Source organism: Sminthopsis crassicaudata, chromosome 1 (assembly GCF_048593235.1).
Source record: "Sminthopsis crassicaudata isolate SCR6 chromosome 1, ASM4859323v1, whole genome shotgun sequence".
Taxonomy (NCBI): Eukaryota; Metazoa; Chordata; class Mammalia; order Dasyuromorphia; family Dasyuridae; genus Sminthopsis; species Sminthopsis crassicaudata.
In genome coordinates this window covers 7,562,186-7,578,686 of record NC_133617.1, presented here as the reverse complement: position 1 = coordinate 7,578,686, position 16,501 = coordinate 7,562,186, and the positions used below count along the sequence as shown (strand labels likewise).

The 16,501-nt window shown below is 60.4% G+C and overlaps 1 protein-coding gene across 1 annotated transcript; it reads right to left on the bottom strand.

The window, feature by feature from the left end:
* Positions 1–229: 229 nt before the first annotated feature.
* ADORA2A (adenosine A2a receptor) lies at positions 230–15,476 on the bottom strand. The gene is made up of 3 exons (XM_074290978.1): positions 15,379–15,476; positions 3,459–4,130; positions 230–1,027 (listed from the first exon to the last, which is right to left on the bottom strand). Exons 2-3 carry the CDS (start codon positions 3,794–3,796, stop codon positions 316–318), a joined length of 1,050 nt encoding a protein of 349 aa, XP_074147079.1. The 5' UTR covers positions 3,797–4,130; positions 15,379–15,476; the 3' UTR covers positions 230–315.
* Positions 15,477–16,501: the final 1,025 nt, after the last annotated feature.

Genomic DNA, 16,501 nt, shown 5'->3' with positions numbered 1-16,501 from the left:
CGGTTAGGGCTGGGAGGGGGGACGGGGGGGGGGGGGGCGGAGCCGGGCGCAGACTCACACACAGGTCTCACGGTCCCATTTAATTCAGCCTCTGGAATAAACATTGCCCGGGGCTAGGAAGAGCGGCCGGGGCCCCCGCGGCGCAGACCCAGGGCCAGCCTGGCCTCCCCATGCACTCCCCCGCCCCTCCCCCCGCGGGCCCTCCCTCCGCCCCTCCCCCCGGGGCCCCCCGGACCGCGCGCGGGAGGGAGGCTCCGCGCCCCCCGCGCCCACGGCACCGGCCTCCGGCTCCCTCGGCGGAAGGCGCGGCCGGCGTCAGCAGGCGGCGGGCGGGGCCTCCTGGAGCCCCGCCCCCCCCGGGCCGCGCCCGTCCAGCCGCAGGCTGACGCGCTCCTGGGCGCGGCCGCAGTCCCGGGCGGGGGGCGGGGCGGCGGCGCGGCCGCGCAGGATCTTGCGGAAGGTGTGGCGGAACTCGCGGATGCGGTAGGCGTAGATGAGCGGGTTCACCACGGAGTTGGTGTGCGACAGCACGATGGCCAGGTACATGAGCCAGGGCGGCGCGTGCGCGCACTCGGCGCAGAAGAGCGTGAAGCAGTTGATGATGTGCAGCGGCAGCCAGCACACGGCGAACAGCCCCACGATGATGGCCAGGGACTTGGCGGCGTGCACCTCCTTCTGCAGCGTGGAGCGCGAGCGCTCGCCCGCCGCCGCCTTGCCCTCCATCTGCTTCAGCTGCCGCCGCGCCGCCATGAAGATGCGCAGGTAGATGGCGAGCATGAGCAGCAGCGGCAGCAGCACGCACGCCAGGAAGTTGTAGTAGACCATGTAGTCCATGGGCACCACGGCCTCGAACAGGCAGGGCACCTGGCCCGCGCCGCACGCGCGCGCCTCCGAGCCGTTGCGCGCGCCCGCCGCCTCCCCGCAGCGGCTCCAGCCCAGCATGGGCGTCAGGCCGATCACGAACGACAGCACCCAGCACACGGCGATCACGGCCTTGGCGCGCGCGCCCGTCACCAAGCCGTTGTACCTGCGGGAGGGAGCCGGGTCACATCCCGCCCCTCGGCCCGGAGAGGGGGAGAGGACCCCGCCCCTCGGACCCGCCCCGCCCCCTGGGACCACCCGGAGAGGGGGAGAGCACCCCGCCCCTGGGACCACCCGGAGAGGGGGAGAGGACCCCGCCCCTGGGATCCTCCCCGCCCCCTGGGACCACCCGGAGAGCACCCCGGCCCTGAGGCCCGCCCCGCCCCTCGGACTCTCCCGCCCCTCAGGCTCCCCACGTGGTTTCCGCCCAGCTCGCGGCCTGCCAGTCCCTACTGGCGGGTCCTCTGCTTGTCTCTGGGCCCCCGGGTCCCTCCCCAGCCTCCCGGCCGCCTCCATCACTGGCATCAGTCTCGCCCTGGGGGGGGCTGGGTGGGAGGGACACATCAGTGGAACAGGCCCTGCCCTCGAGGGGGGACCCAAGGGGAACCGGAACCCAGAAATAAAGCGCGGCATGTGGCATGGATCAGGGGCGGGGGCAGTGACTGGAGAAGCGCCTGACTAGGGATTCTGAAAGGCAGACACAAGGAAGGAGAGCGGCCGGCACGGCCTGGGCAAAGGCGAGAGGGCGGGGAAAAGCCAGTGACCCCATCTCTCAAGTGTCCCAGACCGAGTTCAGCGAGAAGCTCTCAGCAGAGCCCGAGCTGCCACTGGACTCCTGCCATTGGCTAGCGGGATGGCCTGGATGGATATCGCTGACTCTACATAGCGGGCAGGAAGATGAGAAACCCTCCCCGAGGAACACTCCAGCTGCTTCTGCTCCCTCAAAGGGCGGGGCCTCGAGTAAAACTCAATCCTCGGACCAGACTGAACTTTGGGCTTGGGAAAAGTGAGAGAGGGCCACTGCCACCCTCCGGGATGCGGAAAGTTCAAGGCCTATGAGAGAGCACCGCACTAGGGGGGCAGGTTGTTGTGGCAGTTTGGGTGTGGGGCAAGGTGGGACCGGAGGCCCCGGGAGCCCCTGACAAATCTCCAATTCGGTAGTTCTGGGGAAGGCTGGGAGACTGGCCTGATTTTTTTTTTTCAGGGGAAAAGAACAGACTTTGAACTCCAGGCCATCTGCCCTGGCTTTTAGTCCTGGGAAAATTGTAGAGAAGCTCATTAAAGAGACGAGGAACATCTCGGAAAGGGGGGGGGTAACTTGCTGGCCGGCTCAGCAAGCACAGGCTCTGCCGGACTGAACCCATTTCCGGGGTGACTACAGCGATTAACCCGGCACACGGGGCAGGCCTGGGGTTCCAGTTTGTCCTGATTTTAGCAAATTTTGGATGGAGCAGGTCCTTCTGTTTTTGGGCAGAAGATGGAGGGATGGGGACGAGATTCAGAACTGATTGGGCGGCCAGTGGGCAGGAGGGCTCTGACGGCGCGCCGGGGACTTGCGTCCGCGCAAGGCCGAGGAGCATTTTTATCAGACTCGGGGCAAGGCGGAGAGGGCACGTTTAGCCGGCTTGCAGGTGACACTGATCGGGAGACACGGATAAAACACCGGGGGACTAGGGGAGGCTGGAGGACTGCACCGACAGTGATGAAATTAAGTGCCGATAAGTGCAAAAGCCTTACTCCGGGGAAAGCCCCTGGAGTACGAGGTGAGGGAGGACCCGGGAGGCAGACAGCACACAAACATCTGGGGGCGGAGGGGACGGGAAGCCGGCTCAACGATGGGATGTGGCGGCCCCCAAAGCTACCAGGCCCCGGCTCCGTTCGAAAGCGCAGAGCTTCCCAGAAACGGAGGGGAACGTCCATCCCACCGTTCTCCTCTGCCCCAGTCGGCCTTCTCGCCAGCTCTGCGGGCATTTCTGGGCCCAACGGAGGAAGGACATCAGCAGGGTCCGGAGGAGAGCAGCCAGGCCGGGGAAGGGCCTTATGGAGGACGTCATGGGAGGATCCGGGGGCCAGGAGAGCGATGTTCAAGTGTCTGAAGGTCCAATGCGGGGAGGAATTCACCCTGCTCTGACTGGCCCCCGGAGCAGATCCGGGAGCGCTTGGGACAAGTTACAGAGAGACCAGTCTAGCTGGGCTGCTCCTATTGGCATCCTATTGACGGTCTGCCCTTCCCGGGGGGGCTTCAGACGAAGGCTGGCACTGAGTGTGCTAGATGCCATGAGAGGGATTCTTAGTCGGACCCCTCCCACAGCAGCCCTGCTGTGCATGAATGGCCCCAAAAGCTCTGGACATCCCTGATCCTGAAGTTCTATGGGTGCAATTCTCTGGCTAAGGCCGGGTGCCCATGGTCCCTCCTGGAGAGCACGGCTCTGACCATCTGGCCGCCTACGGGTGAGTGGGGGGCAGCCCGGCTGGAGAAAGCTTGTGGCCTCTTGGCTCGGGCCAGGAGATGGCCAGCTCGCTAAGGCAGCCACGGCTGGCGGACCAAGGCGCAGCCCCGGCCCCTACCGCGTGGACCGGAAGTGGGGAGCACTCACCTGAGCGGGATGCGGATGGCGATGTAGCGGTCGATGGCGATGGCCAGGAGGCTAAAGATGGAGCTCTGGGTGAGCACCAGGACGAAGCAGGCGATGAAGAGGCAGCCGTGGAAGGCGGCGCAGAAGCCGGTGCTGATGGTGATGGCGAAGGGGATGGCGAGCACCCCCACGGCGATGTCGGCCGCCGCCAGGGACACCACAAAGTAGTTGGTGACGTTCTGCAGGTTGGTGTTCATGGAGACTGCCCAGCACACCAGCACGTTGCCCAGGACCGCCAGCACGGCGATGGCGACCTCCACCACGATGTAGACCACGTCCCAGGAGATGGCCAGGGCCATGGCGCCGGGAGGGGCGGGGGGGCCGGCTCAGAGTGACCGCGGGCCGGGCCAGCTCAGGGTCCATAGCGGCAGCCCCAGTGCCGGGGCTGTCACGGGCGGTGGGTTCGGGAGGGCAGAGGCTCCGGGGGGGTCCGACCTGCCCTGAGGCCCCGGCCCCCCTGAACCGTTCCCCAGTGCCTGGGGAAGGGGGCCCAGTGGACCAGCATCCAGGAGCAGGGAAGGGCCTTCCTCACTGTGGAGGGCCCCAGGGCTGTGCACCCCCACACAGCCACACAGCAGTTCTCCTCCAGTCACATGGTCTCCCGCCTCCTCTACCTGTGAGTGACCTCAGAACCTAGGAAACAAGACACCCCGTGAAAAGTGGAACCGCACCTGGCCCAGCGGGCGAAGCTCCTTTGCTCGGCTCCCCTGCCTGCAACACCAACAGGCCGGCTCCCTCCCGGGGAGACGGAAAAGGGGCCACCACACACATTGGCCAGGGCCCCGGCCCGGGAAGCCCCAAGGGCCTAAGAAGTCTCCAGGCCCCTATTCGTCACACTCCACGAGGCTCCTTCAGCCTCCAGGGTGTTTCCCGAGCCTCTCCCTGGCCCGGCTGCACCAAACTCGGGGAGCATCAGATCTTGTTCCTGTTACAGAGCCGGCCAGGTCCCCCAGAGAGTGGGGGGGTCCAGAAGGAACTAGAAGTGGGCCCTTACTGGCCTCCACCTCCCCAGCCCCTGTCACCCAGCCAGGGTTCCCTCTTGTCTTCTGGACCCACCCAGGTGCTGCTCTGGTGCCCGGGGTCGGGCTTAGGAAGTGGTTCCCACTACTGGAACCCTTTGGGCCCTGGTCATTCCCCCGGGGGGGCACCTCAGGCCTGGGCGAGGGCGGGAGTGCCTGCCAAGCTGGGAGCCCCTGGCAAAGAGAGGCATGCTGGGATGTCAAGGGGGAAGAAGCACCTGGCACTCTGTGACCCTTCTCTGGAAAAGGTCATCAAAGAGCACTTTGTCCCAGGGCCCAGCCCCCTCCCCCCCTCCCCCCCCCCCTCCTCCCCTCCTAGGTGGCACCGGGTCCTGCGTCCTCCACTTCAGAGTGGGGACAATGAGTGTCTCCCCCTGGGGGCTGTTGGGAAGGGTCAGCACAGGCACAACGTAGGTGCTTAATAAATGCTGCTTCCTGCCTGAGTCTCCCTGATGGCCTGAGTGAGGGGGGGGGGGGTTCTTCCGAGGGAACTGCCTCTCCAGGGGCAACCTCAGAGCCGAGGCTCCCCCTCCCCCCCCATAAGGGTCACTGCTGAGGAAGAGCACAAACCCCCAAGAGACCCCGGCCAAGGCTGCCCAGCAAGAGGGAGCTGAGCACGGCAGAGCCTGGGGATGAGCCAGCCCGGAGGAACTGCAGCCATCAGCAGCAGCTGTGACTGGAGGCGGGAGTCCTCCCCAGCTGTAGCAGCTGCTGGAAGCAGGGAGTCCTCCCCAGCTGTAGCAGCTGCTGGAAGCAGGGAGTCCTCCCCAGCTGTAGCAGCCTCTGGAGGCGGGAGTCCTCCCCAGCTGTAGCAGCTGCTGGAAGCAGGGAGTCCTCCCCAGCTGCAGCAGCCTTTGGAGGCAGGAGTCCTCCCCAGCTGCAGCAGCCTTTGGAGGCAGGAGTCCTCCCCAGCTGCAGCAGCCTTTGGAGGCGGGAGTCCTCTCCAGCTGGCCCAGCTCAGCAGCTGTGACCTCCCCCCCTCAAACCGATGGGTCCACCTAGCACTCCCATCATGCCCTACGCCGGGCTAACCTGCCCCCCCCCCCCCCACGAGCACATGCTCCCTCCCGGGAAAGAAGCCGTGAGGCCCTTGGCCACGTGGCTCCGAAGGGGCGGGGCTCCTCGATCGCCCCCTCCCCGCGTCACGCCCACTCTCCCCTGCGCCCCAGGCTCCCGGGAAACGCTGGGGACTCGCCGTTCCTGCTCTACCCTTGGAATCATTTCTCCCAAAAGCGAACCGAGTGCTCGGGCTCGCCGAGGGGAGGCCCCCTGGGGGCTCCGTGCACTACAACGGTCGCCCACAGGGTTCCCCCTGGAAACCAGCGCCGGGCTGCGGGCGCCGGGGGCGGGGGGGAGGACCCGCGCAGGGACCGGGCGCTCAGCGTCTGCGGGAGCTGAGGCGCAGGAGGCGGGAGGGGGGAGGGCAGAACCATCCACCGCCAGGGAGGAGGAGGGGCAACTCTGCCCTCCGCTGAGGGTCTGCACGGCCCCGGCTCTTGAGAGAGTGGGAGCCCACTCACTATCCCCCCCCAAGGGACTTGGGACCCTGACCACACTCTTCCCCCCCTAGTCCCTCCGCCTTTTCCTTCCCTCTCCCCTTCTCCTGGATCCCTCCCCTCCCCCTCCTCCCTTTTCCCTTCCTCTTTCTCCTCCTCCCCCTCTCTTTCACTTCCTTCCCCTTCTTCCCCCCTCCCCCTCAGCAATTGTCCAGGAGTTCTGCCCCCCCCCCATCCCCGGTCTGGCTGCAGGTGTTTCCTTGCAGTGCTTTGTCACCCACTGGAAGTTCCCTGTGGAGCAGCGGAGCAAGCACGCTGGCCCAGGGAGCGGGGACCCTGATGGGAAGCCGCAGGGCCTTGGGAGACAGGGCAAAGGAGAGGGGGCTGCCCTCCTGGGAATGAGGGAGTGAGGAGTCCCCTACTGGCCCTGCTACACCTGCCAGGGAGCTTGCAGGATGAGGGGACGCCGAGGCACAGCTCTAATGCCTCTCCTGAGGAGTCAGCAGAAGCGTGGGGCCTGCACAGGCTCTGGCCCCCCCAAATGGGAGCTCCCAACATGGTGGATGAGAAGCCCGGAGTCACAGGACCCTCCGAGGCCTTGTGGTCCGAGTGGTCTCCCAGCCTCAGCTGGTCGCCTTCCAGTGAGCATCTGCAGCTACCCGAGTCTCCTGGGAGCCCCTCCATGGAGCGCCCCCCAGCTTCACAGCCATATAGCTGCCCGACACCCCAGGACAACTTCTCCCCCTCCTATGCCCTCGTTCCCTTCCAAACCTGTGATTCGGGGGCCTTCCTCTGCCATTGTTCAAACCCTGTTTCCTCCCCACGCCCCCGCTGCCTTTTCCCTTTTCAGCATCACATTCACTGGAGAGCCCCATCCTACAGCTGGCACCTCACTGCCGCCCGTGCCCTCTGCAGGGCCTGCCCCACCTTAAATCTAGCACTGTTGTCCCATCCCCAGCCTCTATGAGGCTGCCCTCTTCACACCCTCTGAACCTCCGCTCCTTCCTGGCTAGGAAGCTGCCCTTTGCTTTGCTCCCCAATGCTCCTCCTTGGAGGTCACTGGAAACATGCTGATCAGCTGCTCCAGAGCCTGAGCTGCTGTCTGCCGTCCTCCAGGGCACCTCGGGACCCTCCCCTCCCTCCCTCAGAGAACTGTCTGTCCTGTCCCCACCTCCCACCCTCCTGCTGGGGCCCTTTAGCCCCCATGTGGATGCCCTTCCAGCATGTGCATCTCATCCCCCTCAGCCACACGGAAAGATGGTCAGACCCTTGCTTCAAGTTTCCCCTGAGGAAAACCCTGTGCATCTGCCTGCTCTCCTTGCCCCTCTTGAGCCCTTGGAGACTCCCTCATTCTGTACTGTCCCCTTCTCTTAGGAATAGTTCCTAAGACTGTCTTGTCCCACTGGGCCTTGCCCAGTCCCTCCTCTGTCCCTGCTGCTGAATGAAGGCAGAGGAAACCACTTTATCTGGACTCTTCTGGACCATTGGCCAAGAGCTCCCTCTGTCCCTGCCCCTCAATTTTTGTGCCTCATCTCACGTGAAGGGAAAGCACCTGCTCAAGGGATCCTCTTCCTTCCTGCCTCCTCCCCAAAGGCCCCTTCAAGAGGGCTCTTCCAGAGAATTCTTCATTTCCCACCAGTTCTTTGGCTTGGTCCAATTCTACAGTGCTGGGGAAACTGCTCCCCTCCCACTTTCACCTTCTTTTTATGTAGTCTTCCCTTATTCAACTGTCAGCTCCTTAAGGACAAGAACTGTCTAGAGTAGGACTATATATTTATTGACTATTAGGCATATCCTCAGCAGATCACCCCCTCCGGTTTTCCCTCTCTTCATCTTGAAGCTGCTTTCCCAAGTATCCCCCCTCCCTTGATCCTTCCAGCAGACATCTATCTCTTCCCCTCTACAATAGGTGCCCCCACTTTATTTCTTCTCAAAAGATCTCTCATCTACTTCACCTCTGCAGTGTCTCCTGTCTATTTCATCTCTGTAGCATCTCTGGTTCACTTCACTTCTACATCTCTGGTGCATTTCACTTTTGCATCTCATTTCATCTCTGCAGCGTCTCTTGTCTATTTCCCCTCTGCAATGTCACTTGTCTGTTTCACCTCTGTGGCATCTTTTGTCTATTTCATCTCTGCTACACCTCTGGTCCATTTCACCTGTGTGGCATCTCTCCAGGTCACTCCCTTCTCTCCTCTGACTCCACCCCCACTCTGGTGCAGACCCTCATCTCCTCAGACTTGCACTACTGCAATAGCTGATGGTGGGTCGGCTTGCCTCAGTCTCTCCTCCCTCCAGGCCACCAATGGAAACTCAGCCACTAAATGACTTTTAGAATTGGTTCAATCCTTTCCCAACTTTCATTCAATAAACTCAAGTGGTTGCCTTCTTCCTTTAAGAACCCTTGACAATCAGGACCCAACCTTCCTTTGCACCCTGCTCTCCCATGCCACGTGTCAGCCAAACTGGCCTGTTTCCCCTCCACCTCTCGTCTCCCTGACTTTGCACTGAGTGCGCTTCGTGCCTGGAGTGTCTTCCTTCTTCACTCGCTTTTCTTGGGGTCCCTAGATTCAAGATTCAGCTCAAAGGTTTCCTCTTCTCTGAAACACTTTCCTGACTCCTTCTTCATATCTATTCAGGACTCCCCTGGACACATTGGATTTCCTATGGCCTTGTCATCTGACCTTTGACATCATCATTTTTGTTCTTGCAGCCTGGCTGCCCTTCTCCAGACAAGTTCTGATTCTTTCCTTCCTCAAGTATGAAGCCCAGACTGGGCCAGGAACAGAACACAGCACAGAAACCCCCCCAGCTAGGGGAGACCTTGGTGACCCACTAGTCTCGCCCTTTATCTTTTAAAAGGAGAAACTGAGGTTGCTCAGAAAAGAGCAGAGGGTTGGCCGACAGAACAGAGCCAGGTTTCCTGACCCCAAGCCCAGAGCATTACCCTCAGAAGAATCTGTCTTGCTCTTCCTGGGCCCATGCTCTGAGTCCACTTCTACTCCTAGGAAGCTCTGCCACTCTGCTGAAGAGGGCCCTGCGTTTGCACCTCAGCCGATTTCCTGCCTTCCTCTATGGGAAGCCTGGTATCCCTTTGTTCTTTTGCCATCTTCTGCTTGAAGACCCTTCAGCAGGAGAGAGTCTGCTGCTTCCTGGGGAAGGCTGTTCCACACTGGAACAACTAACCTAAATCAGCCTTGGCAGCTGCCACCAGTTGCTTCTGGTTGGCATATCACTTTCTAGGCCTAGTTTCCTCTCCTGTCACATGGGTAGGAGTTGGACAAAATGAGTTCTGCTCTCTCGACATCTTTTGGGAGCAGCGATGCTGCCTCCCCAGGGAGGCTCCTGACTCCCCTTCCCCTTCTGAAAGGAAGCCTGGATCTCCTTCGGGAGCTGCACTCTGGGGGCATTTCGTTCTTCACTCTTCGGCAACCTCCTGCCTTGGGTATCTCATGCCCTAATGCCTCATATCTGGGCTCAAGCAACTGGAACCCAAAGCCCAGTGGGAGAGGCACTCCCTCCCAGCACCCTGAGGAGTCCAGCCCGAGACAGGTTCTCAGCCACCAGCTGCCAGCCTGCCTGCCTGCCCTGAGCACTCCTGGGAGTTGGCCATGAGACGGTGCCCATGGCGAGAGGGGCTGCAGCAGGGGGCCCACCCCAACTGTGGAAGAGCTGGGGTGAAAATCAGACCTGTGAACTCTAGCTTCTGAGAAGCTCTAGCAGAAACCTCAGCCCTTGGCCCCAGCCGAATGAAGCCTTGACCTCGGTCCAGATTTATGGAGTCTCAAATGCCAGACCCAAGGGTTACCCCCTGGCATCTGGAAGTGAGGGTAGAGTGTGGAAAAGAGCACAGACAAGCCTGTCATGCCCCTAGTGCTTTGCCCGTAACCTAGGGGGCAGGTCTGGGGTGGAGGGCAGTCCTTGCTCAGTTTTCCCTCCGGAATTAATCCCTGAATCACGGGCAGCTGGTTAGGAAAGGAAATTGAGTCTGAACAAGGGGACATTTCCCAGGTGAGAGAGCCCTGGCTGGTGGTAGGGAACGGCTTGAGGCATGAGGAGGGCGAACAGTCACAGCCCCATAAACATGTAGCCTGAGACTAAAGAAGTGGTTCCAGAGCCTGTAATGGAGATGCTCTCTTGGAGAGCACTCCCTCCTGCCCCATTCCGGCAGGTTGCCACCTCTCAGCATCCTGGGAGAAAACAGCAGCCTCTGGGATCCCCTGGGATCTCCCTAATGGCTAAAGAAAAGGAAACTGAGACTCAGTGCCTCACTCCAAATGCCACGGTGAGTTTGGGTCTGAGCCTAAAAGGACACCCTGAATTTCAGCATTAGCCAGGCCTGAGCCCTGGCCTCGGGGCCCCTGCCTAAATCTGGCTCTTGGTGCCCGCTGGAAGGCCAGCCTGGCCACTGAAGGCCCCTGCTTCCTTCACAGTCTGGGATTGCTGAAACCCTTTCCTCACAGAAAGCCCATGTGTGGGGCTGGCAAAGGAGGGAACTAAGGTTCTGCTGTGCTTCTCGCACTGTTCCTCGGATGGCCCTCAGACTATCTGAGGACAGTAATCACAAAGGATGCGATGGGAAGCCAAACGGTGGGGGCCCTGACCCAGTGGCAGGATGTAGGGGGAGGGTGGGAAACAGACACAGGGGACAACAACAGGCCTGTCTGGCCCTGGAGACTTCCGGCCTGGGTCTGGAAAGGTGGCTCAGGTTATTGCCCACAAGTCCAAAGCCCTGTAAATGCTCTCTAGGCAGGAGATAGGACTGTGGAAGCCTGAACCCTCCCCCCCCCCAATCAAGGTCTCACTGACAGGCTGTCCTCCTCAGGGCCCAGGGAGGGAGCTCTGTACTTCTCCTGGGGGGGGGGGGTTTCTGCAGATGAGTGAGGGAAAATATCTCCCAGCTTAATTATCCCTCTCAGCCTCTATCTCCCAATTTAGCCTCAAAGCCAGTTCTCATCCTGGACCTTGGTCTGCCCAAGGCCTTAGCTGGGGCCCTTTCCTCACCTTCCAGTCATCCCAGGAGGATCCTCAGAAGCCATGAAAATCTCCTATTTATTCACCAAAGAAGCTAAGGGGATGAACTGGAGAATCTCCTGAGCACAGTCCCAGGTGATTGGGAGATCACGCCCCTGCCCTAAATATGCACTGATGCTTTTCCCAGGCTGAGACCACAGCAGAACTGTTTTCAGTTCCCTTCCCTAAACATCACAGTCACCCTTTCACATTGTCCCTTTCACCTGACATCCTAACCCTAAACATCAGTTACAGATTCCCCTTCCCCTTCCCCCTCTGCCCAGCAAACCACCCTACTTTCATACTCACACATCCATCTCTTTGGTCCCTGCCACTCCCTCCCCTTCAAAACATACCTATCTTCAGTCCCAAAATAACCTTCCTGAGCTGCCTTCACCCTCAGCCATCCCCCCCCCCAGCTCCACCAGTTCCACTACAACACAATCCCTTCTTTCTCCACATAACATTTGAAAAATCCCTCCTCATGTCTCCTAACATCTGTAGAAAGGCATGAAATACACTGAACAGATTGACCGAGAGGACTTACTATGTGCCAGGCACAGTGCTAGTGCTTTTAAATGTTATCGTTTTGATCAAAATCAAATAATCTCACCTTCAATGAACTATGGGAGACTCCAAAAATAGAGCTTCTGAGGAGTTATCCCAGACTCCTAACTCACTTTCACCCTCTTTCTCGCTTACCGCTTAGATCCAATGTAGTGCCAAGGCTTGTCCATTTCACCTCTGCAACATTTCTTGTCCATTTCACCTCTGCACCATCTCTTGTCCATTTCACCTCTGCACCATCTCTTGTCCATTTCACCTCTGCACCATCTCTTGTCCATTTCACCTCTGCAACATCTCTTGTTGATTTCAACCTTTTGCTGTATCTCTCTGAAATAGGCTCCTTCCCTCTTCTGATTCTCTCCCACCTTGATGTAGCCCCTCATCACCTCCCATCTGGACTATTGCAATAGCTGGTTGGCCTGCTTTCTCTAGTTTCTCCCTACTCCAGAACCATCCTTCATTCAGCCTCCGAAGTGATCTCCCTAAAACACAAGTCTGACCTTGTCTCTCCCCTACTTAACAACTTCCATGGCTCCCTATAGCTTCCAGAACCAAATAGATATGCCTCTATTCTTTTCTTTCTGAATCAAACCTTTCACAACATGGTATGGATATAGCTTTCTGTGGATTTGTTGTGAGCTCCTTAAGGGCAGGAGCTGTGTGTTTCTTATTTTTCTTTGTGCCCCCAGATTCGGATGAGGCCCCAGAAAGCTCTAACAAAGGCACGGCTGATTTGGCAATAGGGATTAACTTGCAGGGATTGATAGTCTTTGGGAAAGTGGAGGAAAGGTATGGATCTCTCTAATCCCCCACACTTTCCACAGGTAGCACAGCTGGATGGATGTACTTGGAAGTGTCTGAGCAGTCAGAGTTATGATTTTTCTTGGTTCCATGTTAATGTGGTAAGGGGTTTTCAGAAGACACTTCTAGGGAGACACTTACATGGAGCAAGGCATGGATGACAAGCTCATCCAGTGCATAGATGTCATGAAACTGAGAGGGATTCCTAAAATGTTGGGTTATAGACTCAGGATCCCAAAAGATCTCAGCAGGCTCAAGCATTAGGCCAAGTTTAAGATAAAATGCCATAGGACTCAGTGGAAAGGCTTATATTTCGATTTGAGAAAACAAACTTCCCACGTCTAGGATGGGAGAAGTCTAGGAAAACAGCAGCTTCCCTGCACAAGACGCAGGGATTTGAAGGGATCACAAGTTCACTAGGAGATAGTATAATGTGATATGGCTACCAGAAACCCAATGCAATCTCAGGCAGAATGGGGAGAAACAGAGTTTCCAGGCTCAGAGAAGGGTCAGGAGGTCTGGCATCAGAGTAGTGAAGGGTCTGGAGTCTGTGACATGTGAGAATGCATTGAAGGGATGTTTAGATTGGAAAGAACTGAAGGGAAGAGTGTGTGGGTGGGGGAGAATCTTAACGGCTTTGCTGGGTACCGAAGGACTGTGCTGAGGAGGCAGCTTAGCTTCACTCTGCTTGCCCCTAGGAGAAGCCCATTCACAGCTCTCCGGAGGCCTGCTGGCCTCTTTCCCCCATTGTCCGGAGAGCCACTGGTCACCCGCTTACCTGATACTCCCCTCCCTCTGCGCCGTTCCTCCCTCTGCGCCGTTCCTCCCTCCCCTCCTGCCTGTCTGACTGCTTTCCCATCTCCTTAACGGGCCCCACATCCTCTTCCTTATCCCTGGTGCTGTCATCTCCTGAGCTTCTGTCCTCGGCTCCTCCTCTTCCCTCACTCCTTCTCCTGAGCTCCAGACCCAGACTACTAACTGCCAGCTGAAACCCTTGCCATCCCATGCCCTGCTGGAAGGATGGATACCCATCCGGCTGAAGCCGCTTCCCTTCCCCTTCTCCTCCAAGCTCCCTCTCCCAGTCTCCATCTTTGCGCTCTCCTTCTGGGTTGGCCGATTCTGACGTGGCCTCTTCCTCTTTTGCAGCCTTTGTTCCCACTGCTTCCTATAGTTCCCAAGCCCCCCCTCACTCTTCTCACTTGCTGCATTCTTGCCACTTCACCCTGAGCTTTTCCTGGAGCAAGTGGCCAAAGCCTGAATCCTTCCTGGGGCTTCACTAGTTGCTCGCGGGTTGCTAGCAGGAGCTGTGGCTGGACTCTGATGAAGGAAAGCTCGCTGGATACTGACCACCTACCTCCCTCTTCTGCCCGATTCCTGTCCTGGCTCCCTTAGAATCCAATTTCCTGCTCCTGTAGCTGGAAAAAAGATCCCCTCTTTCCAAGGGCACTGACTGGCCAGTCTGTCTGTCCTGCTCATTCCTCTATCTGTCCATCACTAGAGTCTAACTCCCCTCTTAGACCCTGGCACAGAAGGGCTCTGGGAAGGGGCTGACTGGGGGGGGGGGCAGGAGGCCCAGGCCCAGGCCAGCTTCCTCACTCCAGCTTCTTCCAGGCCATCATCTGGGAATGAATTAGGGAAGCGGAGCGGGGAGGGGGAAGAAAGGCTGAGTGGCTAAGCCCCCTTGATCACTCCCGCCTAGCTGGGAGGGTGGAAGCTTGGCTGCCCCCACGTTAGCAGGTCAGTGAGGAAACGGTCCCCTCAAGGTCTGGGCTGCCCAGTCAGAAGAGCCTTGGGGGCCAGCCTAAAGAAGCAGGAAACTGAGGCTCAGGCTGGAGATGGGACTGAGCCTCCCAAACATTAAGTCCAAGTGGGGGAGGGGATAAGGGAAGGAGATTAGCTCCAACCTAAAAGTGCCTGTGCCCCTTCCCCTCTCCCTCCCTCCCAAAATACCTGCTGCTTTGTAGGGCAGAACTGCACGGAGTCCAGAGCAGCTGGGGAACTGGGAAGGGCCCGGAGGAGATCCAAGGAAGGGGGGGACTGCCGCCAAGGAAGATCCAAGGAAGAGGGGAGTGGCAGCAGTCTCCCCCTTCCTGACCCTTGCTTCTCCCAGCTGGTCCCACACTGCCCTGGGGCCCCGAGGCAAGAGTCCTGGGGTCCAGTGAGTGCCAGGATTTCCCAGAGACCCTAAGACCTTCCCTCTCAGCACATGAAGGCACAGAGCTCCTGGGGTGGGTTCAACTGCCCCGTGATCCCCTCAAACTGAGTCCATGGTGGACTCAGTTTCCTTCTTAGGAAGACCAATTACGTCCCATGAGATTGGTCCGGGGAGGGTGTCCAGGTCCTTCCCCATCTCTCGGGCCCCCAGTATTGGGCTCAGGTGGCGCCCCTCCTCTCTCCAGGGCCCCCACATTCCCACTCCGTGGCCCCCAGCCGCCCCTGCAGCTTGGAGCCCAGCTGTGGAAGTGGGGGCACCCCAGGAGGAGTAAGAGGGAAGCATGGGGGGAGGAGGGCGCAGGAGCCCGGAGATGCCCGTTTCCCGGAGCCCCCCGCGGGGACAGCAGCGATCCGGCGCACCTGCCCCCGCCTCCCATCCCCGGCCGAGGGGCCGGGACACCCAGCAAGGCGGCGGATCGGGGGCCGAGGCAGCCGGGGCCGGACCTGCCCCCCAAGAAGTCGGGGGCGTCCCGCAGCCCCCGGGGCACCGAGCGCGTCCCATCGCGGCCGCCGTCACCGCAGCCCGGGGCTCCCCACTCGGTGTGCCTCCCCCTCCCCCGACGGGGCCCGGGGCTCCCCACTCCAGAACAAGGGGCAGAGCGGGGGGGCGCCCATCCCCCGCCCCCTTCCCATCTCCCGCCCCGTCCAACAGTCCGCCCCGTCTGGCCGTCAGCGGTTCCCAAGGCTTCTGGACCCGGCGGGAGACGAGAGCCGGGACCGGACGCCCCGACCCGAGGCCCATCCCCAGCCGCGGCTCCTTCGTGCACTGACCTGAGCCGGGGGCCTCCTCCTCCGCCCCCGCAGCCGCCTCCGCCTGCGCCCGCTTCCTCCTGCGAATCCCCGGCAGCCCCGGCCGCAGCTGCCGCGCCCGGAGCGGAGCCCGCGCTGCCCTCGGGCGCCCCCTGCAGACCCCGGTCCGAGCTACACCTCGCCCCGCCCAGGGCCCCGCCCCAGAACCCCCAGCCCTAATCCCGCCCCGGCTCCCGGCTCCCCGCTCGGGCTCCCATCCGGGCGTGTCGGAGGGCGGGGCGGCAAAGTCTGGTCCAGCTGGGGGAGCTTCCTCCAGGGCTGGGTCTCCCTCTCTCTCCGACTCCCCTAGCGCCCCTTCCCCCTGCCCAGCACCCAGAACTTGACGGTCGAGCCGACCAGAGGAGATTCGCCATCTCTCTGAACCTAGAGGGAAACTGAGGCACAGAGGAAAGGACTGGCTGGGGATGCGCCGGACTTCGGGGGATCCCGGGCGCTTGATTCCCCAGCCAGCGGCAGGGCCTCGCCAGGGAGGGGCCGAACTGCCTCATTTGCTCCTTCCTTCGTTCACTCCCTCGTTCGCTGGCCTCCCCACCCGACAAACATCAGGGAGCGCCTGGGAGGGCCGCAGGGACGGGGGAGGAGGATCCTGGCGGGGGCGCTTCCTGGAATTAGGGACGAGGGCCTGCTGTTCCCCTTCCCCGGGCTCTGGGCGAGGAGGGCTACCCTGAACCGAGACGGAGCAGAGGGGGCGCCCGTCTGGTCCCTTCCCTTCTTAGAACCCCCCCTCCACCCCCCAGCCAGGTCTGGAAGGGACCAGAGGACAGGAACCCTGCGCGTGCGGCCGGGGGGGGGGGGGGGCGGAGCGGGAGAGCCTGGGGGAGGGCTGTTCTCGAGCACTGATTGCCTCGAGACCCCCCCGAGGGTCCTGGAGCTCTGAGGCAGCGCTGCGACCGTGTCCTGGAGGAGTGTTCAGGACTGGGGCGCCCAGGCATAGGAACAATATCAGTAACTCACCTTTACTGGCGCTTTAAAGTTTGCAAAGCCATTCACACGTATTCATTCTCAAACTCTGCTCTTTATTCCCATTTTACAGATGAGAAAAACGAGGTAGCGATCGAGTGACAGTTTGGAAGTGTCTAATTCT